Consider the following 14663-nt stretch of genomic DNA (forward strand, 5'->3'; position numbering starts at 1 on the left):
ACGTCGTGGTGAACTGACGCGCCTGTCAGCGTCCGTACGATGATTAGGCAGAACAGCACCGGCACGCCCGACGCTGTTTTTAATATGAATCCTCAGGCATGGCCTGTCATGGTCACGAGTTACATCGAGACGTGCTAGCTTCTTCCCTGACGTCAGAGTTTTGACCCAGGTCCATACGCTTGGACCTGGAGTGGTTGACGGCGGTATCAGTCCCCGTCGGACAAGACGGAACCCGCGTCCTTGGGGTCGGGCGAGACGGAGCCCACGACCTTAGACGAGACGGAACCTGCGTCCTTGAGTCGGGCGAGACGGAGCCCGCACCCAAGGGGTGAGGCGAGACGGGGCCCGCGGCCTCGAGGTCAGGCGAGATGGAGCCCCCGACTTTGGATGGGATGGAATCCACGTCCTTAGGGTCTGGTGAGACGGAGCCCGCACCCAAAGGGCAAAACGAAGTCTATGGCCTTAAGATCGAGTGAGACAAAGCCCGTAATTTTAGAGTCGGACGAGGTCTTTTAATACGTGTCGAGTCATTCAAAGAAGTCAGTGCGGACATTAACTTTCCTTATATATCGATAGCCGACAGTACTCTTTCTCCGCGGCGCACGAGGTAGTGGCAAGGGTTGCATCGTCCACTTCATCATCGTCCTCGTCGTCGCTGCCCCAATCGTCCGCATCCCTGTCGTGCTTCTTGGCGTTCTTGCCGTGGCCGCTGTGGCGGATGCAGTACACCCTCATCGGCGACCGAGCGAACTCGGGTGGGGAAGTGATGGAGTACTCGTGCATGACCCAGCCCGTGCTGCCCTTGACGCCGCGCTCTTGGAAGTTGAGACCGTACTTCTCCCACTCGATCTCCTTGGTGCTGCCGCACACGCTCACGCGCATGCGCTTCTTGCTTTCCTTGCCTTCTTCCTCGCGCTTCCTCTTGCCCTGTCCTTGCCAGGTCCCGTGTCCCTCACAGGTCCGCTTCTGGCGATTGCCCTTGGCGTTCAAGGCCTGCCCCACCGCGAAGAAGAAAGCCTCCTGCTTCCTCCCGTGCTTCTCGAGGAGAGCCCATGGCGGCGCGCTCAGCGGATCGTCTACGATGATGTCGTTCCGCGGTTGGGCCTGGTCCAGGATGCAAGGGAGGAGATGAAGCCTGACCACCTCCTCGTCGGTGGGCACAAAACGGAAGCCAGGAGGAAGACCAAGCTGCGCGGCCATGGACGGTGACTCTATTGCTCCGGCGGGCGGCGGCTCGCTAGGGATTATTGGCTGGCGTGGCGTGGCGGCAGAGAGGAGAAACGCGAAAGGATTGTTGTGCGCGCTAGAGGAGATGGGATCGGGGAATTTATAAAACCGCGGGAAGGGTAGGCGAGAACCCAAAACGCGTGTGGATCCAGCCTTCTCAAATCCGACTCCTACCCTGCATCGCGGGAAATTAATGATGCCAAGTGCCAACTTGCCCCTCCCGTTGGCCTGATACTAGTACTATTAGAGATGCGGATAAAGATCAATTGCAAGCTCTAAGTCCAAATTCAGGCAAAATCCCCAATTTTTAGAAGCACTAAAATCCAAATAAAAGGAAAGTTCATGTTCGTCGACGACTAGTTCGTCATCCCCGTGGCCACCATCTGAGCACGACGAGGCGGGCTCTGTCGTGGAACCAGCCGCCACCCGCCGGGCTGTGCTGCACCTCCCGAAGCCGGGGCAGTGGTTGCTGCACGCGGCGGCGAAGAAGAAGGGCTCGCCGACGAGATGTCCTCCTTCTCGTGCGCCACCGACGAGATCCTCGACGGAGCCACGCGCGGTCTTGGCCGCACGCGCGCTCCGGCGAAGAACTCGTTGTCGGCGGCTAAACTCCAGCGTCGCGCGGCCCGCCGCCGCCGTCCTCACTCGCGCAGGGGCACCACCGTCTGCTCGTCATCGCGCGCCCTGGCGTCGGCTGGCTGCTGCAGTGCTGCTGCGCGAGAAAGACGGAGGAAGGAGAAAGAAGTGGGAAGTGAACCAGGAGTCCCCACCGGCGAGTTTTTTTGTTCGGCCGACTTCATCACGGCTCCTAAATGGGCTGCAGGAGTAAGGAATTTGCAGCCCAAGCTCAGGTTGGTTGGGCCGGAGCCAATTGTAGCCCATTCGGAGCGCAATAGGCAGCCCGCCGCACACACAGCGGAGTCTCTTTCACAGAAGACAGTCACAGACTCACAGTGGTCAGTTGGCCGCAGTCGGAAGGGAGATTCACACCGGCGGCCAATTAGGGTTAGGTCGCGAGCAAAAATGGCGATGGCCAACCGCCGGCGAAGCCGCTCTCCTCCGGCTAACCGTCAGCGAAGCTGCTCCTCTCCACCCACCGCATCCTCGCTGTTCTTCCCGCCAGAGCTGATCCCCGAGGTTGCCAAGCGCCTCACGAGCCTCCAGGACTTCTTCGCCCTCCGCGCCGCCTGCCGCACCCTCCTCCCACTGACCGCATCCAACCTCGCCTCCCAGGCACCGCTACTCGTTGCCTTCGACTGCACCCAATCCCATGCCCTCTTCCGCCACCCCACCCTCCGCCGGATCCACCGCTTCCGCCTCCCACGCGCGGCCCTCGACGGCTACGTCGTCACCCGTTTCCAGCCGCTCGGCTGCCGCCTCGCCATCTATGAAATCGGGGGAGTCGCCCCCCCCCCCCCCCCCCCCCCCCCCCCCCCCCCCGGAGCACGTCTCCCGCGTTCTCCTCTACGGCGACTTAGTCCTCACCTGGAAGCACTATGGACACACCATCCAGTATTGCCACCTCGAAGCCACTGACTGGCGCGTTCTCCTCTATGTGAATGGCACCCTCTACGCACTGGTTGTTACCCACCTACGTGTTGCCAGTGATTACCGTCTCGCTGTTGTGGAGCTGTCAGAAAACAAGAATTCGGTGGAGTTAGTGTTTCTCGGAGGCCATTGGCATAGACCGAATGCTCGGGATGTGCATCTTGCAGAGTGCTGTGGTGAGCTGATACTTGTTTGCACTGTGGCATTTCGGGTGTACCATGTTTTCAAGTGGAAGTTTGAGGAGGCAAAGTGGGACAGTATTGCTAGCCTTGGTGGGTGCACGCTGTTTCTTGCTTCAGATGATCATTTTGTAGGGTGCCTTGGTCCTAATCATAGGGGCATTCGAGGGGACTTCATATACGCAGTAGGATATAATGCTCAAGGTGTGGAGTGGTGGGAGTATTCGTTGAATGATTGTTCTTCCAAAACAGTTGATGCCATATACCCAGGAGGGGAAGCTTGTTCAGCGGCTTGGGTCTTTCCAAGCATGTGTTGAACTGTTGATTCTTTTGTATGGGTTTAGGTACACACTCCCCTATACTTGGCATTATTGCTTAGTCAGTTAGTCTTATGTTTGTATTAGCTTGTGGTTTCAGCTTGTTTCTGAATAGGCAGCCTACTAAGTTGTCGAAGTATTAGGATCAATAATTTGTAGATTTCAATACCAGTCTTAAGCATGTTTCACTTCTTCCACAAACTGTTCATATGTGGTTCAGGCATTCAGCTACCAGTAGTACTCACATGCACGAATAATTGCGATAATATGACTAACCAGTATGTAAATTCGTAATGCAGCACTAGGTGCATCCTTTTCATACCCAGTTCGCTAGGCTTGAACGACCTCGTTCTGCCATGGAAACATGTTTCTGGCTGAAGAAAAATCATACAGCTCTACAACTATCAAAAGTGGCACATTATACAAGTTGATGAGAGATTTTCTTTCTCAAGTATAGAAACCAGTTTCTTTTACCTGATTGAACTTTGACACTTTGTAATTTCTTTACATGATTGAAGTGTCTAGTTTACCCATGAAAATTGTACCAAACTAGTTTCATTATATCACAAATGACACTGTCAAACACTATATATGAAGTTACACGCTGCCTATGATAACCTATTCTTATTGTAGAACTTGTTGACCGAAGATCATCTCTGGCAGTACCTTGATGCCTTCATGTGCTCCCATTGACATCTTAATGAAACAATTTGTTATGGGCCTCAATTTTGTTGGGACTTAAATTCCGCAAGCTTCCAGATTGCATTGATGGGGCTCAATATGAACCATAGTGTAGCATTTCGAGGATTTTGTAGTTGTAGCAGCACCTCGACCTGACCTGATGCTGGTTGTAGGAGTTCCTCATATCTCATAGTTTGGCTCTTCTTTACGAATGGGGCTCAATATGACTAGTTGTAGCAGTTCCTCATATCTCATTGTTGGTCTCTTCTTTACGAATGTAGATTGAACTCGAAAAAATAGTTCTCTGCTTTTGGTTTCCAAGATGTATAGGTTTCCTACATTACTACGTTTTCTTCATCTTTCTGTCCAGTGATTGTCATTCTGCACGTCTTTGCTCTGTATCGATTGTTTATTAGTCAATAATTCGGCCTCTGAACATGTTGTCTTATAAGCACTCAGCATCATATTATACTTGTTCATACTGGGGATGAACCTTCAACCGTGCCTTATAATTTCACAATTTCAAGGGTTATAATTAGTCGATTTGTGTTAGCATTTTGCAAACAAAGCACCTGTTTTTAATAATCCATGCCCTCACTGAGTACATGATCTCACTTTATTAATGGGGTTCTGTTCCAGGTACATGATATTAATGCTGAATGGTGCTCACTTGTGCTTCAACTTCAACTTAGTGCCTGGTGATGTTTTGGCGCAGCAGTCACACCTTCATTCTGAACGCAAGTATGTACTATGTAGCCCTGCCCTATATATGGAGGCAAAAACGAAGTTTATTGACATTGAATCTGATAGCCATTGTAGCTATGTTGGCTTAGACCACTATAAACTTTATCATGGTTCATGGAAGTAATTAAAGCGCCTTTGTGTAAGTTAAAATGTGACAAAAGGGTACCACAGAAGCTAAAAGACAAGTTTTATAGGACGACGATTAGACCTGCTATGTTGTATGGTGTAGAATGTTGGCCTACGAAAAGACGACATGTTCAACAGATAAGTGTCGCGGAAATGCGTATGTTGCATTGGATTTGCGGTCATACAAGAAGGGATCGAATTCGGAACGATGATATACGTGATAGATTAGGGGTAGCACCAGTTGAAGAAAAGCTTGTCCAACACCGGTTGAGATGGTTTGGACATGTCCAACGGAGACCTCCAAAGGCACCGGTGCGCGTAGTGGAATCCTAAGCCATGATAGTAACGTGAAGAGAGGCAGAGGAAGACCGAAATTGACTTAGGTAGAGGCAATAAAAGGAGACTTGAAAGGATGGAATATACTCAAAGACTTAGCCTTAGATAGGAGTGCTTGGAAAACAACTATTCACGTGTCTGAACCTTGATTGCTTCTGCTGGGTTTCAACTCTAGCCTACCCCAACTTGTTTTGCGCTCACCCGCTCGACCCGCGACGCGTTTTGCGCTTTTGAGGGTTGAACGTCCAAGAGGCTGACGATAGGAAGGGGTAATTTGGTCTTTTTTTTCCTTTGTGTTTTGGGTTTTTGATTTTTTTTAATTCACTAACAAATATGCCCGTGCGTTGCAACGCGAGAAAAAAAAAAACTATCGAATTTTGATAAAAAAAACAAAGATAAGAACGGTCCATATCTATGTTTTTATCCTTCCTTTCTATAAAATTTAGAAGCTATAATTTATTTTGTGATGATCATGACATCCACATTATATAAGTTAAAGTTAGGAATAATATAATAATATCTATTAATCCTCTATTGAATTAAAATATAACCTTGAGAAAAAAATTTCTCATTGCAAAGTACAAAAATATTTACTTGTAAATATATCATAACATTAATATTCATACTATCTAGCTGTTTGATTAGTTGGACTATAGATTGATCAAGTTTTTAATAAGAATAAGATTTGTCTGTAATCATAAGTAGATCAACAAAATGTATAACAAATCCATGATGAAAAGCATTAAAAACCAAAAGAAAACAAATCGGATGTCTGATGGGCAGCTTCCCTAATCTAAGCGGATGGGAAAAAGGTGGACCAAAAAGTAACCAAAACGGACTCCGCTAACCGAAGTGGAGAGGAAAAGAAGAAACACGAAAAACCAAAAAAAAAATCTGAAAAGTGGACTCCATGAGCCCAAGTGGATGCAAAAATAAAAGCAAAAAAGACAAAAAGAGATATATGAAAACGTAACAAGACCAAAAAGAACTACTCTTGGTTTGCAGATTTATATTATATGATTCCTATTTGACTTACTCAGGATTAGATAGTTCTATTTGGATTAAGATTATTATTTAGCTTACTCAGGATGAGAGCTGAGGGGTCTAGTTGGATTAGGATTCCCTGCCTAGTTGGATTAGGGTTCCTATATATATCTAGGTTACCTCAAGAACCTATATTGAAGTCGTGCATGGTTATATAGACAAACGAATAAAGACAGTTTCTACATTTGTCGAGTTAGTTAGAGGAGGACCAGACGAAAAAAATGGGTGGAGAGAAATTTGGCCTCTTTAATATTAGGTATAGATTTATCCTGGTCCATCTAACGGACGTGCAAACCAGGGGCAAATGGACAGTTCGTTTCAAAATAACAGGGGCAAAATCATAAAGTTAAAAAAGCAAGGGCAAAATCACTACGACCGCTTCAATATCCAGTACTGCCACCTCGGGGCCCCCAGGTGGCGCATGGCGACAATCAGCTTTCCCAATGAGCTTGAAGATTTGATCTTTGTGAAGGGCACCCTCTACGCGCTGGTCAATCCAGGCTACCGTCTAGCTGTTGTCAAGCTACCAGATGACGACAACAGCAACAACTTAAAACTGTTGTTTCTTGGACGCCAATTCGATAGACAGGAGCACGAGAATTTGCTGTCCTCGCTTGCGGAGTGTTGTGGTGAGCTGCTACTTGTTATTGGGAAAAGAAGGGGGTTCCTTGTTTTGCAATGGCAAGATGGGGAAGGGAAGTGTTTGAGAATTACTAGCCTCGGTGGTGGTGCACACTGTTTTTTGCAGACTCCTATTTTTCTGGGTGCCTTGGTCCTGATCATCCGGGGATTCAAGGCGACTGCATATACGTCACGTACTCAAGGATGTGTCTTGTGTTCTCTTTGATTGATCAGTCTCCTGATATTTTTTTTATTGATGATCCAAGACGAGCAGTATCAGATTATCGTTGGCCAGCGCTTTGGGTTTTTCCAAGTATGTGTTGATGCATCCATGAGTTTGGAGCTGCAGAGTTCTTATCCAGAGGTACATTTGATGCCACAGTTACTTGTTTTACACTTAGTCTGAATCTTGATAGACCTAATGTGCAAGTATCACACATGTTGTCTGGGCTTGTTTATGAATGGGAAATCTTTACTTGTTGTAAGTTCTGGATCAATGTTAGTCTTAAGCATGTTTTGCTTCTTCCTTTGCACAACTGCTTCACTTGTGGAGCAAATAACAGTGCTTACCTCATAATTGCAGCGTGCTTATGCAAATTGGTGATGACCAATTGTTTTTAAGATAACATTTAAAGAGGAATACCTTGATAACAACATTTGTAGATTGCAATCTGCATACTATTTGTTAATCAGTATACTGTTGGTCCAGGATGGAAAGAAAATAATAATACAGCAAAAAAAGCATCCTTTTTGTATACGAGATTTCAACTATACTTTTGGCATGTGGCATAGCAAAAGTAAGATAGCCCTAGAAGATTTCAACTACCATACAAGACCACAACTACGACAGATCATTCATGTTATTTGTTTCCTGAAAACTGAACCTCGCTGTAGTTTCCCTTCAATGTAGATTATTATGTAATTGAGTAATTCATCTTCATGATCGAACTATTGAAGTGCATAAAAAGATGATTATTAAAAGAAAAGTATTCAAATGTTCTTTACACTGTTTCATAACATCATATCTAATTTACTTGTGCAAACGACATTAAACTATGGTATTTTATATTATATTGTACACTTTAAAGCTAGATACAAAATTTGTTAGCAACACAATTAGACTTCCTGAACGGATGATAGTTGATTCTTACATAAAATTGTCTCATTGGTTGAAACTTTTTGGGTTGGTATGGCCTTGCCCTCGCATGGTGCTTTCTGGTTATTTTCGAGTGGTACATGGGGTAGGGGGTGGAGAATGCCAGTTGACGCCGAGTGGTATAGTAATCCAATTATATATTGTAGGTTTACTAAACAGTGTTCTAATTCTTACTCTAATTGACACAATTCCTGAAAAAAGATATACTAAGTTATGGACCTTTATTTTAATAGGGTTGGATTCTTGCAGGTTGTCCCTAAGAGTGTGACCACTTATTTCTCAATTTGAATATAATAGAATACTTGTAGGGTTGGCAGACCCCTCCCTCCTTGACGACTTTATGGTTTATGGATCTTCTCAAATTTACATGAAATCAATGACTAATTATCTGCTTTTTATTTATTAGCTGCCTATGTTTCCCATATGTTATATTTTCATATTGGTGAGCAACTTTGCCATAGTATATGAGTGTATGTTAGGTATTTTTCAGATGTTTTAGGAATCAATGCCTTTGACATAGTTGTGGGAAATATTTGTCTTAGATGATACTTACTTGCATCTCTTGTCTTGGTTCTAGGTATGGAATCTTAATGGTGCTCTTGTTTTCCTTCGACCGATCCTCCAAGTTTAGTTTCGGCATAGCAGTCGAGAACAGATGACTTAAATCTGAATGTACATGGAAGTAAACTAAGTTTATCATGTCTGTATCTGACAGGCTATACACCTGTGTAGGCCACCATGAACTTTAGCGTGGAAGTAGTCTCATCAGACGCTATGCAGCAGGTGTATTTGTTAAGTAGTTACTATTACTACTATCTTGTAGCGCATGTGAAGAACTGCTGTAATATATAGGAGCACTTAATGGGTGTTAGTTATCTGCTTATCTGCTTTGCGCATTGCGCTGCTAGCTTATATATACTTGTCCTTGTGTGTGAACTTTGATGTACACCCTCGTCTCAATAATCTGGACAAGGTAATTTGTTCGTGTGCATAGCCAGAATCCCTTGCATTTTCTCTTATTTTTTGGGATAGAGGTAGTTGTTGTAATTTGAATTGCAATTTTGTTTGCAACTCTGGGAGCATGTTTTGTACAACAGTTTCTAGTACGCCTTACTTGCACGTATGATCGTGACTTGGTTACCTGCAGGAATGCTGGTGTGAGAAATGTTTTGGGGACAGTACTAGGCTGAGTTGATGTTTTCAAGACAAATATGTATAATGGAATTCCCTCATGGTGATCGAACTGTTGAAACATATATAGAAAAAGAGAAGAATGGGAACACATTTAACGGATGGTCATTTTTATCGTCCATTCCTCATTCTCTCGTTCCCTCGCTCTCATGTCTGCCCGTGGACTCGCACCCTTCTCATTTCCGTTTTTAGGGATGTCAAACGTAGATCTATGGTAGGAGTCTGATGTCATATAGAAACTGTATCCTCCTTCACGATCACGACGTCAGTTACAGTTTAGAACTGCAGAAATCTTGCCGGCGTTGCATCTACTTCTATACTCTTATCAAAGCACTTTGCTTTGTCCGCCAGAAACACCATCCAAGTCACCCCGAAATCTCCTGACCATCCGATCTTCCGTCGAGCGGCCCAGATTTCTTGGATCGGATCTCGCCGGAAGCGGCTTCTCCTGCTTCTGCTCACCTTCTCCGACCTCTCCTTAGCTTCTCAGCGGCTTCTCCGGCTTTTCGTCTGAATCCAGGTAAACAAATATATACTCTGGCTCCTACTTCACACATTCTAGATTCTTCTCCTCTTCCTTTTGTCTCTCCTCTTCGCTCTCTCAATCTCCCTCTCTCCCCCGACGCAGGCTCAGCGACGGCGGCGCCCGCCCCCGCCCTCGCCCTCCTCCCCCCTCGCGTCGCGGCGTGACGGCCGGGCCAGCGCAGCCGGCTCATCGCACGAGGTGCTGGCGGGGCGCGATGGCGCCCCCGGGCCGCCGCAGCACATGCCCTGTCTGCGGCCGTCACCGGCGATGGCGCTGCGCGCACGGCCACAGCCGATGGCCGCCTGCGTGCCTGCACCCCCGCCGCTGCCTCCTCCTGCCGGTCTGCGTCTGCTACTGCTTCCCACGAAACCCTAGCTGGCTGTTGTCTCTCTCTCTCTCTCTCTCTCTCTCTCACGCCCCCCCCCCCCCCCCCCCCCCCCCCCCCCCCGCGACCTTTACCGAGCCCAGCGGCTTCTCTAGAGGCAGGCACTCCCTCAGCCTCGCAGGTACTCGGATCTCCTCTAATTTCAGTTTTGATTTCTCTGATTTCCCCTCCAATTTAATTGGTTCATCCCTCCCCCTGACCTTTACTGAGCCCAGCGACTTCTCCATAGGCAGGCGCTCCCTCAGCCTAGCAGGTACTCGGACCTCCTCTAATTTCAGTTTTGATTTCTCTGATTTCCCCTCCAATTTAATTGGTTCATACTCTAGGGTTTTTATGTCCATTCCAGTTTGATGTGTGTGAGATTCAGACTGGCACGGGTCCACGTCAGATCAGTTTGGTGGCTTTGAGCGCACTGACCCCTCTACTTGAATGAATAGCATGCACAGTTAGTTTGCATGTACTTGCGTTCTTCTCTTCTTGACGTTCATAAATAGATCACTTAGGCATGTTATTCTTAGTCATTACATTACATAGAAGAATTGGAATTGAGATTTCCTTGTGCAGGTTAAACTAGATGGTCCTACCGGCGACAAATGAAATAGATAGAGCTAAAAGGCATCAAAGTACTTTTGTGTTTTCTTTCTAATTCTAATTTTAGTTTTGGATTGAAACTTGATTGCTTTTCCCTATGACAATAACAGAACATCAAACTCTGCAAGGTCAGATATGTCTGCTATTTATTGATTCCAAAATACAAAGTAGAAAACCTTGGAAAATTATGCATGTTGGGCAAAATATGTGGAGGCCAAAACTAAAGATTTTAGATTGGTTATTACATCACCGAAATACAGTACTGTCATTTTACTGATCCAAGCATAGATCACTCTTCATATTTTTGTGGGGTAATTATTAACAAAAAGTTCAATATGACTGTTGGTGGCTCGAAAAAGCCTATGTAGTCAAAACAAGGAGAATCTTAGGAGGAACCTTGCTTTTGACACATTTGGTGAACTGATTAGCTTTGTGTAAAGGAAACAAAGAAATTCATATGAGAATCCATCACTGATTTTGTAAAAGTTTTCCCTGACACATTTGATGAGTTGATCTCATGTTCACTACCTAGGAGGCCATATACAGAACTTAAGTAACATTGTTTGTTGTTTGTGTCACGCCATCTGTGCCTCTCAAAAGTTTGTTTCCTCCAAAAATAGTGTTGTGTAGGTTAAACTGGATGCTCCTACCGGCGAGAAATGAAATAGATAGAGCTAAAAGTCATTAGGGTATTTTCGTGTTTTCTTTCTAATTCTAATTTTAGTTTTGGATTGAAACTTGATTGCTTTTCCCTATGACAATAATAGAACATCAAACTGCTATTTATTGATTCCAAAATACAAAGTAGAAAACCTTGGAAAACTATGCATGTTGGGCAAAATATGTGGAGGCCAGGACTAAAGATTTTAGATTGGTTATTACATTACCGAACTACAGTACTGTCGTGTTACTGATCCAAGCATAGATCACTCTTCACATTTTTGTGGGGTAATTATTTCAAAAAAGTTCAATATGACTATTGGTGGCTCGAAAAAGCCTATGTAGTCAAAACAAGGAGAATCTTAGGAGGAACCTTACTTTTGACACATTTGGTGAACTGATTTCCATATTGATTAGCTTTGTGTAAAGGAAACAAAGAAATTCATATGAGAATCCATCACTGATTTTGTAAAAGTTTTCCCTGACACATTTGATGAGCTGATCTCATGTTCAATACCTAGGAGGCCATATACAGAACTTAAGTAACATTGTTTGTTGTTTGTGTCACGCCATCTGTGCCTCTCAAAAGTTTGTTTCCTCCAAAAATAGTGTGACGCCCCAGCAATTCAGTTGAAATTGCCATAGAAGATCGTTTGGGCTATATGTAGTTGAGAAGGCAAGATATGAAATGCCTCTTATGTTGTAAGTTATCAATAATGGAGGTTTTGAGCATTTTCTCTGTTTGACAGGCACACTGAATTATATACATGAGAATGTTGGTATAAGTGTAGATAGAGTTCAAGGACTGCGCAAGATTGTGAACCACGCTGAAAAAGCTCACCTTCATCTCCACGGCATGCAGTTTGTACATTGACACCTAATCTGCAAGACTCTGCTTCACCTTGAACCCACTTTCTAGTGTCCTTTCTGGTATGATTATTCCTCTCCCCTCAAAGCAACAACTTTTTTTTGACACTTTTCCAATTCCATGTTTCTAGCTGCTGTGTTTTGCTTCTTCTAAATGGATCATAGGACAGATGCAAGTATATGTTTAGTACGCAGTTGGTCTGAATTCAGTATTGCTCTTCCATCATGTGGGTCCAAAACTTAAGGTTCGTAGTCTTTCGCCGTGCCTTGCCTTTCAGACCACTTCGATATATTGCTAATTTTCAAAAAAACTTTTCAAGTTAAAAATTAAGAAAAATATTTATGCAATTTCCCCCCATTCCATACTGTCTATAATTGGCTCCAAGTAGAGACAACATGTACAACCATGCCTGTGTGATGCATGTTCATTTACTTGCATATTTCATTTGGCTGTCTGCTTACCTAATAACAGCAGTTACATAGTTTGAATGACTACTCTTTTTTCGGCCATGATTTAAGAACATTATAAGGCTTTGCTGTTACACATAATTTCTTCTTTATTCACTTCTCATCGTGCAATCAGTTAACATTGTATATTGATTCCTCTTCTGAATTGTCGCATTTATCTCGAAAATATTATTCGCTTCACTGCTTTGTGTAGGCTAATCACACAATCCATGAGCCCAAGACATGGGTTCTGTTCGGTACAAGTACGATGTCATCTAAATAGGCCATTCATACCCACTCAAGTCGCCAACAGCTCAGATCATCCGAGCTCCAACAGATTCTGAATGATTAGGTATACATCCTGCTCTCTACCATTTAACGCTTGACCCAAGTCAATTCTCCTACTCCCTGTAAACCTTTTGCTTCAATATTTATTTTGGTTCTATGTAAGTACAGTGTACGGTCTTTCCCAAACTCAAGTTCTAATTTTTAGATTTTTTATGCCCTTTCCTTTCATACCAGAGTGTCTGTAATTGGCTCCAAGTACAGAGTGTCTACCACTCTGAAAATTCTTCTATGTAGATCAGTTCACTTTTGTTCATTGTAATACTTTGTCCTGACTATATACTCAGGAATGAGTAAAGGATCCAATACCTTTTTTCAAAGTCTTGAATTCCTGATATACTAAACCCATGCATTAGTTCAGTTTCATGCTTGTATTGCACATTGGAACATTTACATTTCAGTCATATTTTGCCTATGCGCGCAATGGCGCGCACCCTCCACTAGTAAGCATAACTTGTGTCGTGGCCTGGCCGTCTAAGCTTGAGCCACACGCTTGCCTTCCACGTTTGTTAACCTAATAGTCTCCCATTTCAGTAGAGTCAATGTCTCGTACGTGATTAATCTTTTATTGCACCTAACATATATTGTGGTTTTAGAATTTATTTGATTTAATTGAAATAAGGTTGGACCAAGTGTAATTAAAATCCACAACAAGATAGGGCTCATTATTATTGGTATGAACGGGTACAGATGATAGCACAACAATTTGTTTGTCGTTGCAAGCACAGAGTCTGCTAGTAGTAATAAGAGGATTAGGGATGAAAATGAATGGGACCGGTTGGGATATATCCTCTCCCATTACTTTTACATTTTAATATGGAAACGAAATCGAAATCAGGACGGCCAGAAACAGAAACAAAAACGGGATTCATCGGAAATAAAAAACGAATCAATTCAAACGGAAATGTGTTGACAGGATATAGACAGACAAAACGTGAACATTGACACATAGAACCCAGCATATATATAATTCTAGATCATGTCGTAAGGTTCATAAGATGACAAGAGTATAAGAGTGCAAGACTATAAGATGACAAGGCTACTATGATGTGGCATAAATGGCTGTGCTGCATTATTGCACTTTCTAAAACAGGATATCTATCCTATGTAGACAAAACTAGGATATCCCAGTAAAAAAAAGGAAAAAGCAAAATCGTTAAAAAAAGTCATATAATTTTTGTCCTATTTCTAGATTTACCAGAAACAAAAAAAAACAAAAACAGTCGGCATGACCATCAATACGAATTCAAGCGGATTAAATGCATAATTTGAGACGTGACGGAACGGGATTTGTCATGACTGTTTTCATTCCTAAATATGATGATAGTTTAGATTATTGATGACCCAGACACTGATATATCTTTTAGTTGTTAATCCGTTTGTGTAGCAGGATCCAAACATTTCTAAACTGGAAATCACTTTTAGGAATCAAAGCTTGACACAGTTTGAGTTTGAGACGAACACTGCCTGCATTTCAAAAGTAGGACGTACTATACATCTACATCTACACGCCTAAACAGCACGAAGCGCTTGTGTCACCTTTCGCCGAATGCACCTTGGCTCCTACAGTAGTGCCCTGTGCACCGACAGGAGGGACCCGGACGCCGTTTTCTCCCACTCTCGTCTCTCCCCACCCTCATGCCAATCCCGCACCATCATCATCGTCGTCATC

At 44.1% G+C, this 14663-nt stretch overlaps 1 protein-coding gene and 2 long non-coding RNA genes across 6 annotated transcripts; 2 read left to right on the forward strand and 1 right to left on the reverse strand.

Annotated features, from left to right (window-relative positions):
* Nucleotides 1-552: 552 nt before the first annotated feature.
* On the reverse strand, nucleotides 553-1200 carry LOC136469605 (NAC domain-containing protein 83-like). The gene has a single exon (XM_066467732.1). The coding sequence runs from the start codon at nucleotides 1198-1200 to the stop codon at nucleotides 553-555; it is 648 nt and encodes a 215-aa protein (XP_066323829.1).
* Nucleotides 1201-2685: 1485 nt separating this feature from the next.
* Nucleotides 2686-8846, forward strand: LOC136473004 (uncharacterized). 2 transcript variants are annotated; one of them, XR_010762461.1, is made up of 4 exons: nucleotides 2686-3298; nucleotides 4592-4693; nucleotides 7090-7187; nucleotides 8557-8846. It is a non-coding gene; the product is annotated as an uncharacterized lncRNA (long non-coding RNA). The 2 variants fall into 2 exon arrangements; XR_010762460.1 differs by having other exon boundaries at nucleotides 4592-7187.
* A 908-nt stretch (nucleotides 8847-9754) lies between these two features.
* On the forward strand, nucleotides 9755-13311 carry LOC136473005 (uncharacterized). 3 transcript variants are annotated; one of them, XR_010762463.1, is made up of 3 exons: nucleotides 9755-10202; nucleotides 10297-10334; nucleotides 12082-13311. It is a non-coding gene; the product is annotated as an uncharacterized lncRNA (long non-coding RNA). The 3 variants fall into 3 exon arrangements; XR_010762462.1 differs by having other exon boundaries at nucleotides 10297-13311; XR_010762464.1 differs by lacking the exon at nucleotides 9755-10202 and having other exon boundaries at nucleotides 10212-12008.
* Nucleotides 13312-14663: the final 1352 nt, after the last annotated feature.

The sequence above is a fragment of the Miscanthus floridulus genome, chromosome 8 (genome assembly GCF_019320115.1).
Source record: "Miscanthus floridulus cultivar M001 chromosome 8, ASM1932011v1, whole genome shotgun sequence".
In the NCBI taxonomy this organism is placed as follows: Eukaryota; Viridiplantae; Streptophyta; class Magnoliopsida; order Poales; family Poaceae; genus Miscanthus; species Miscanthus floridulus.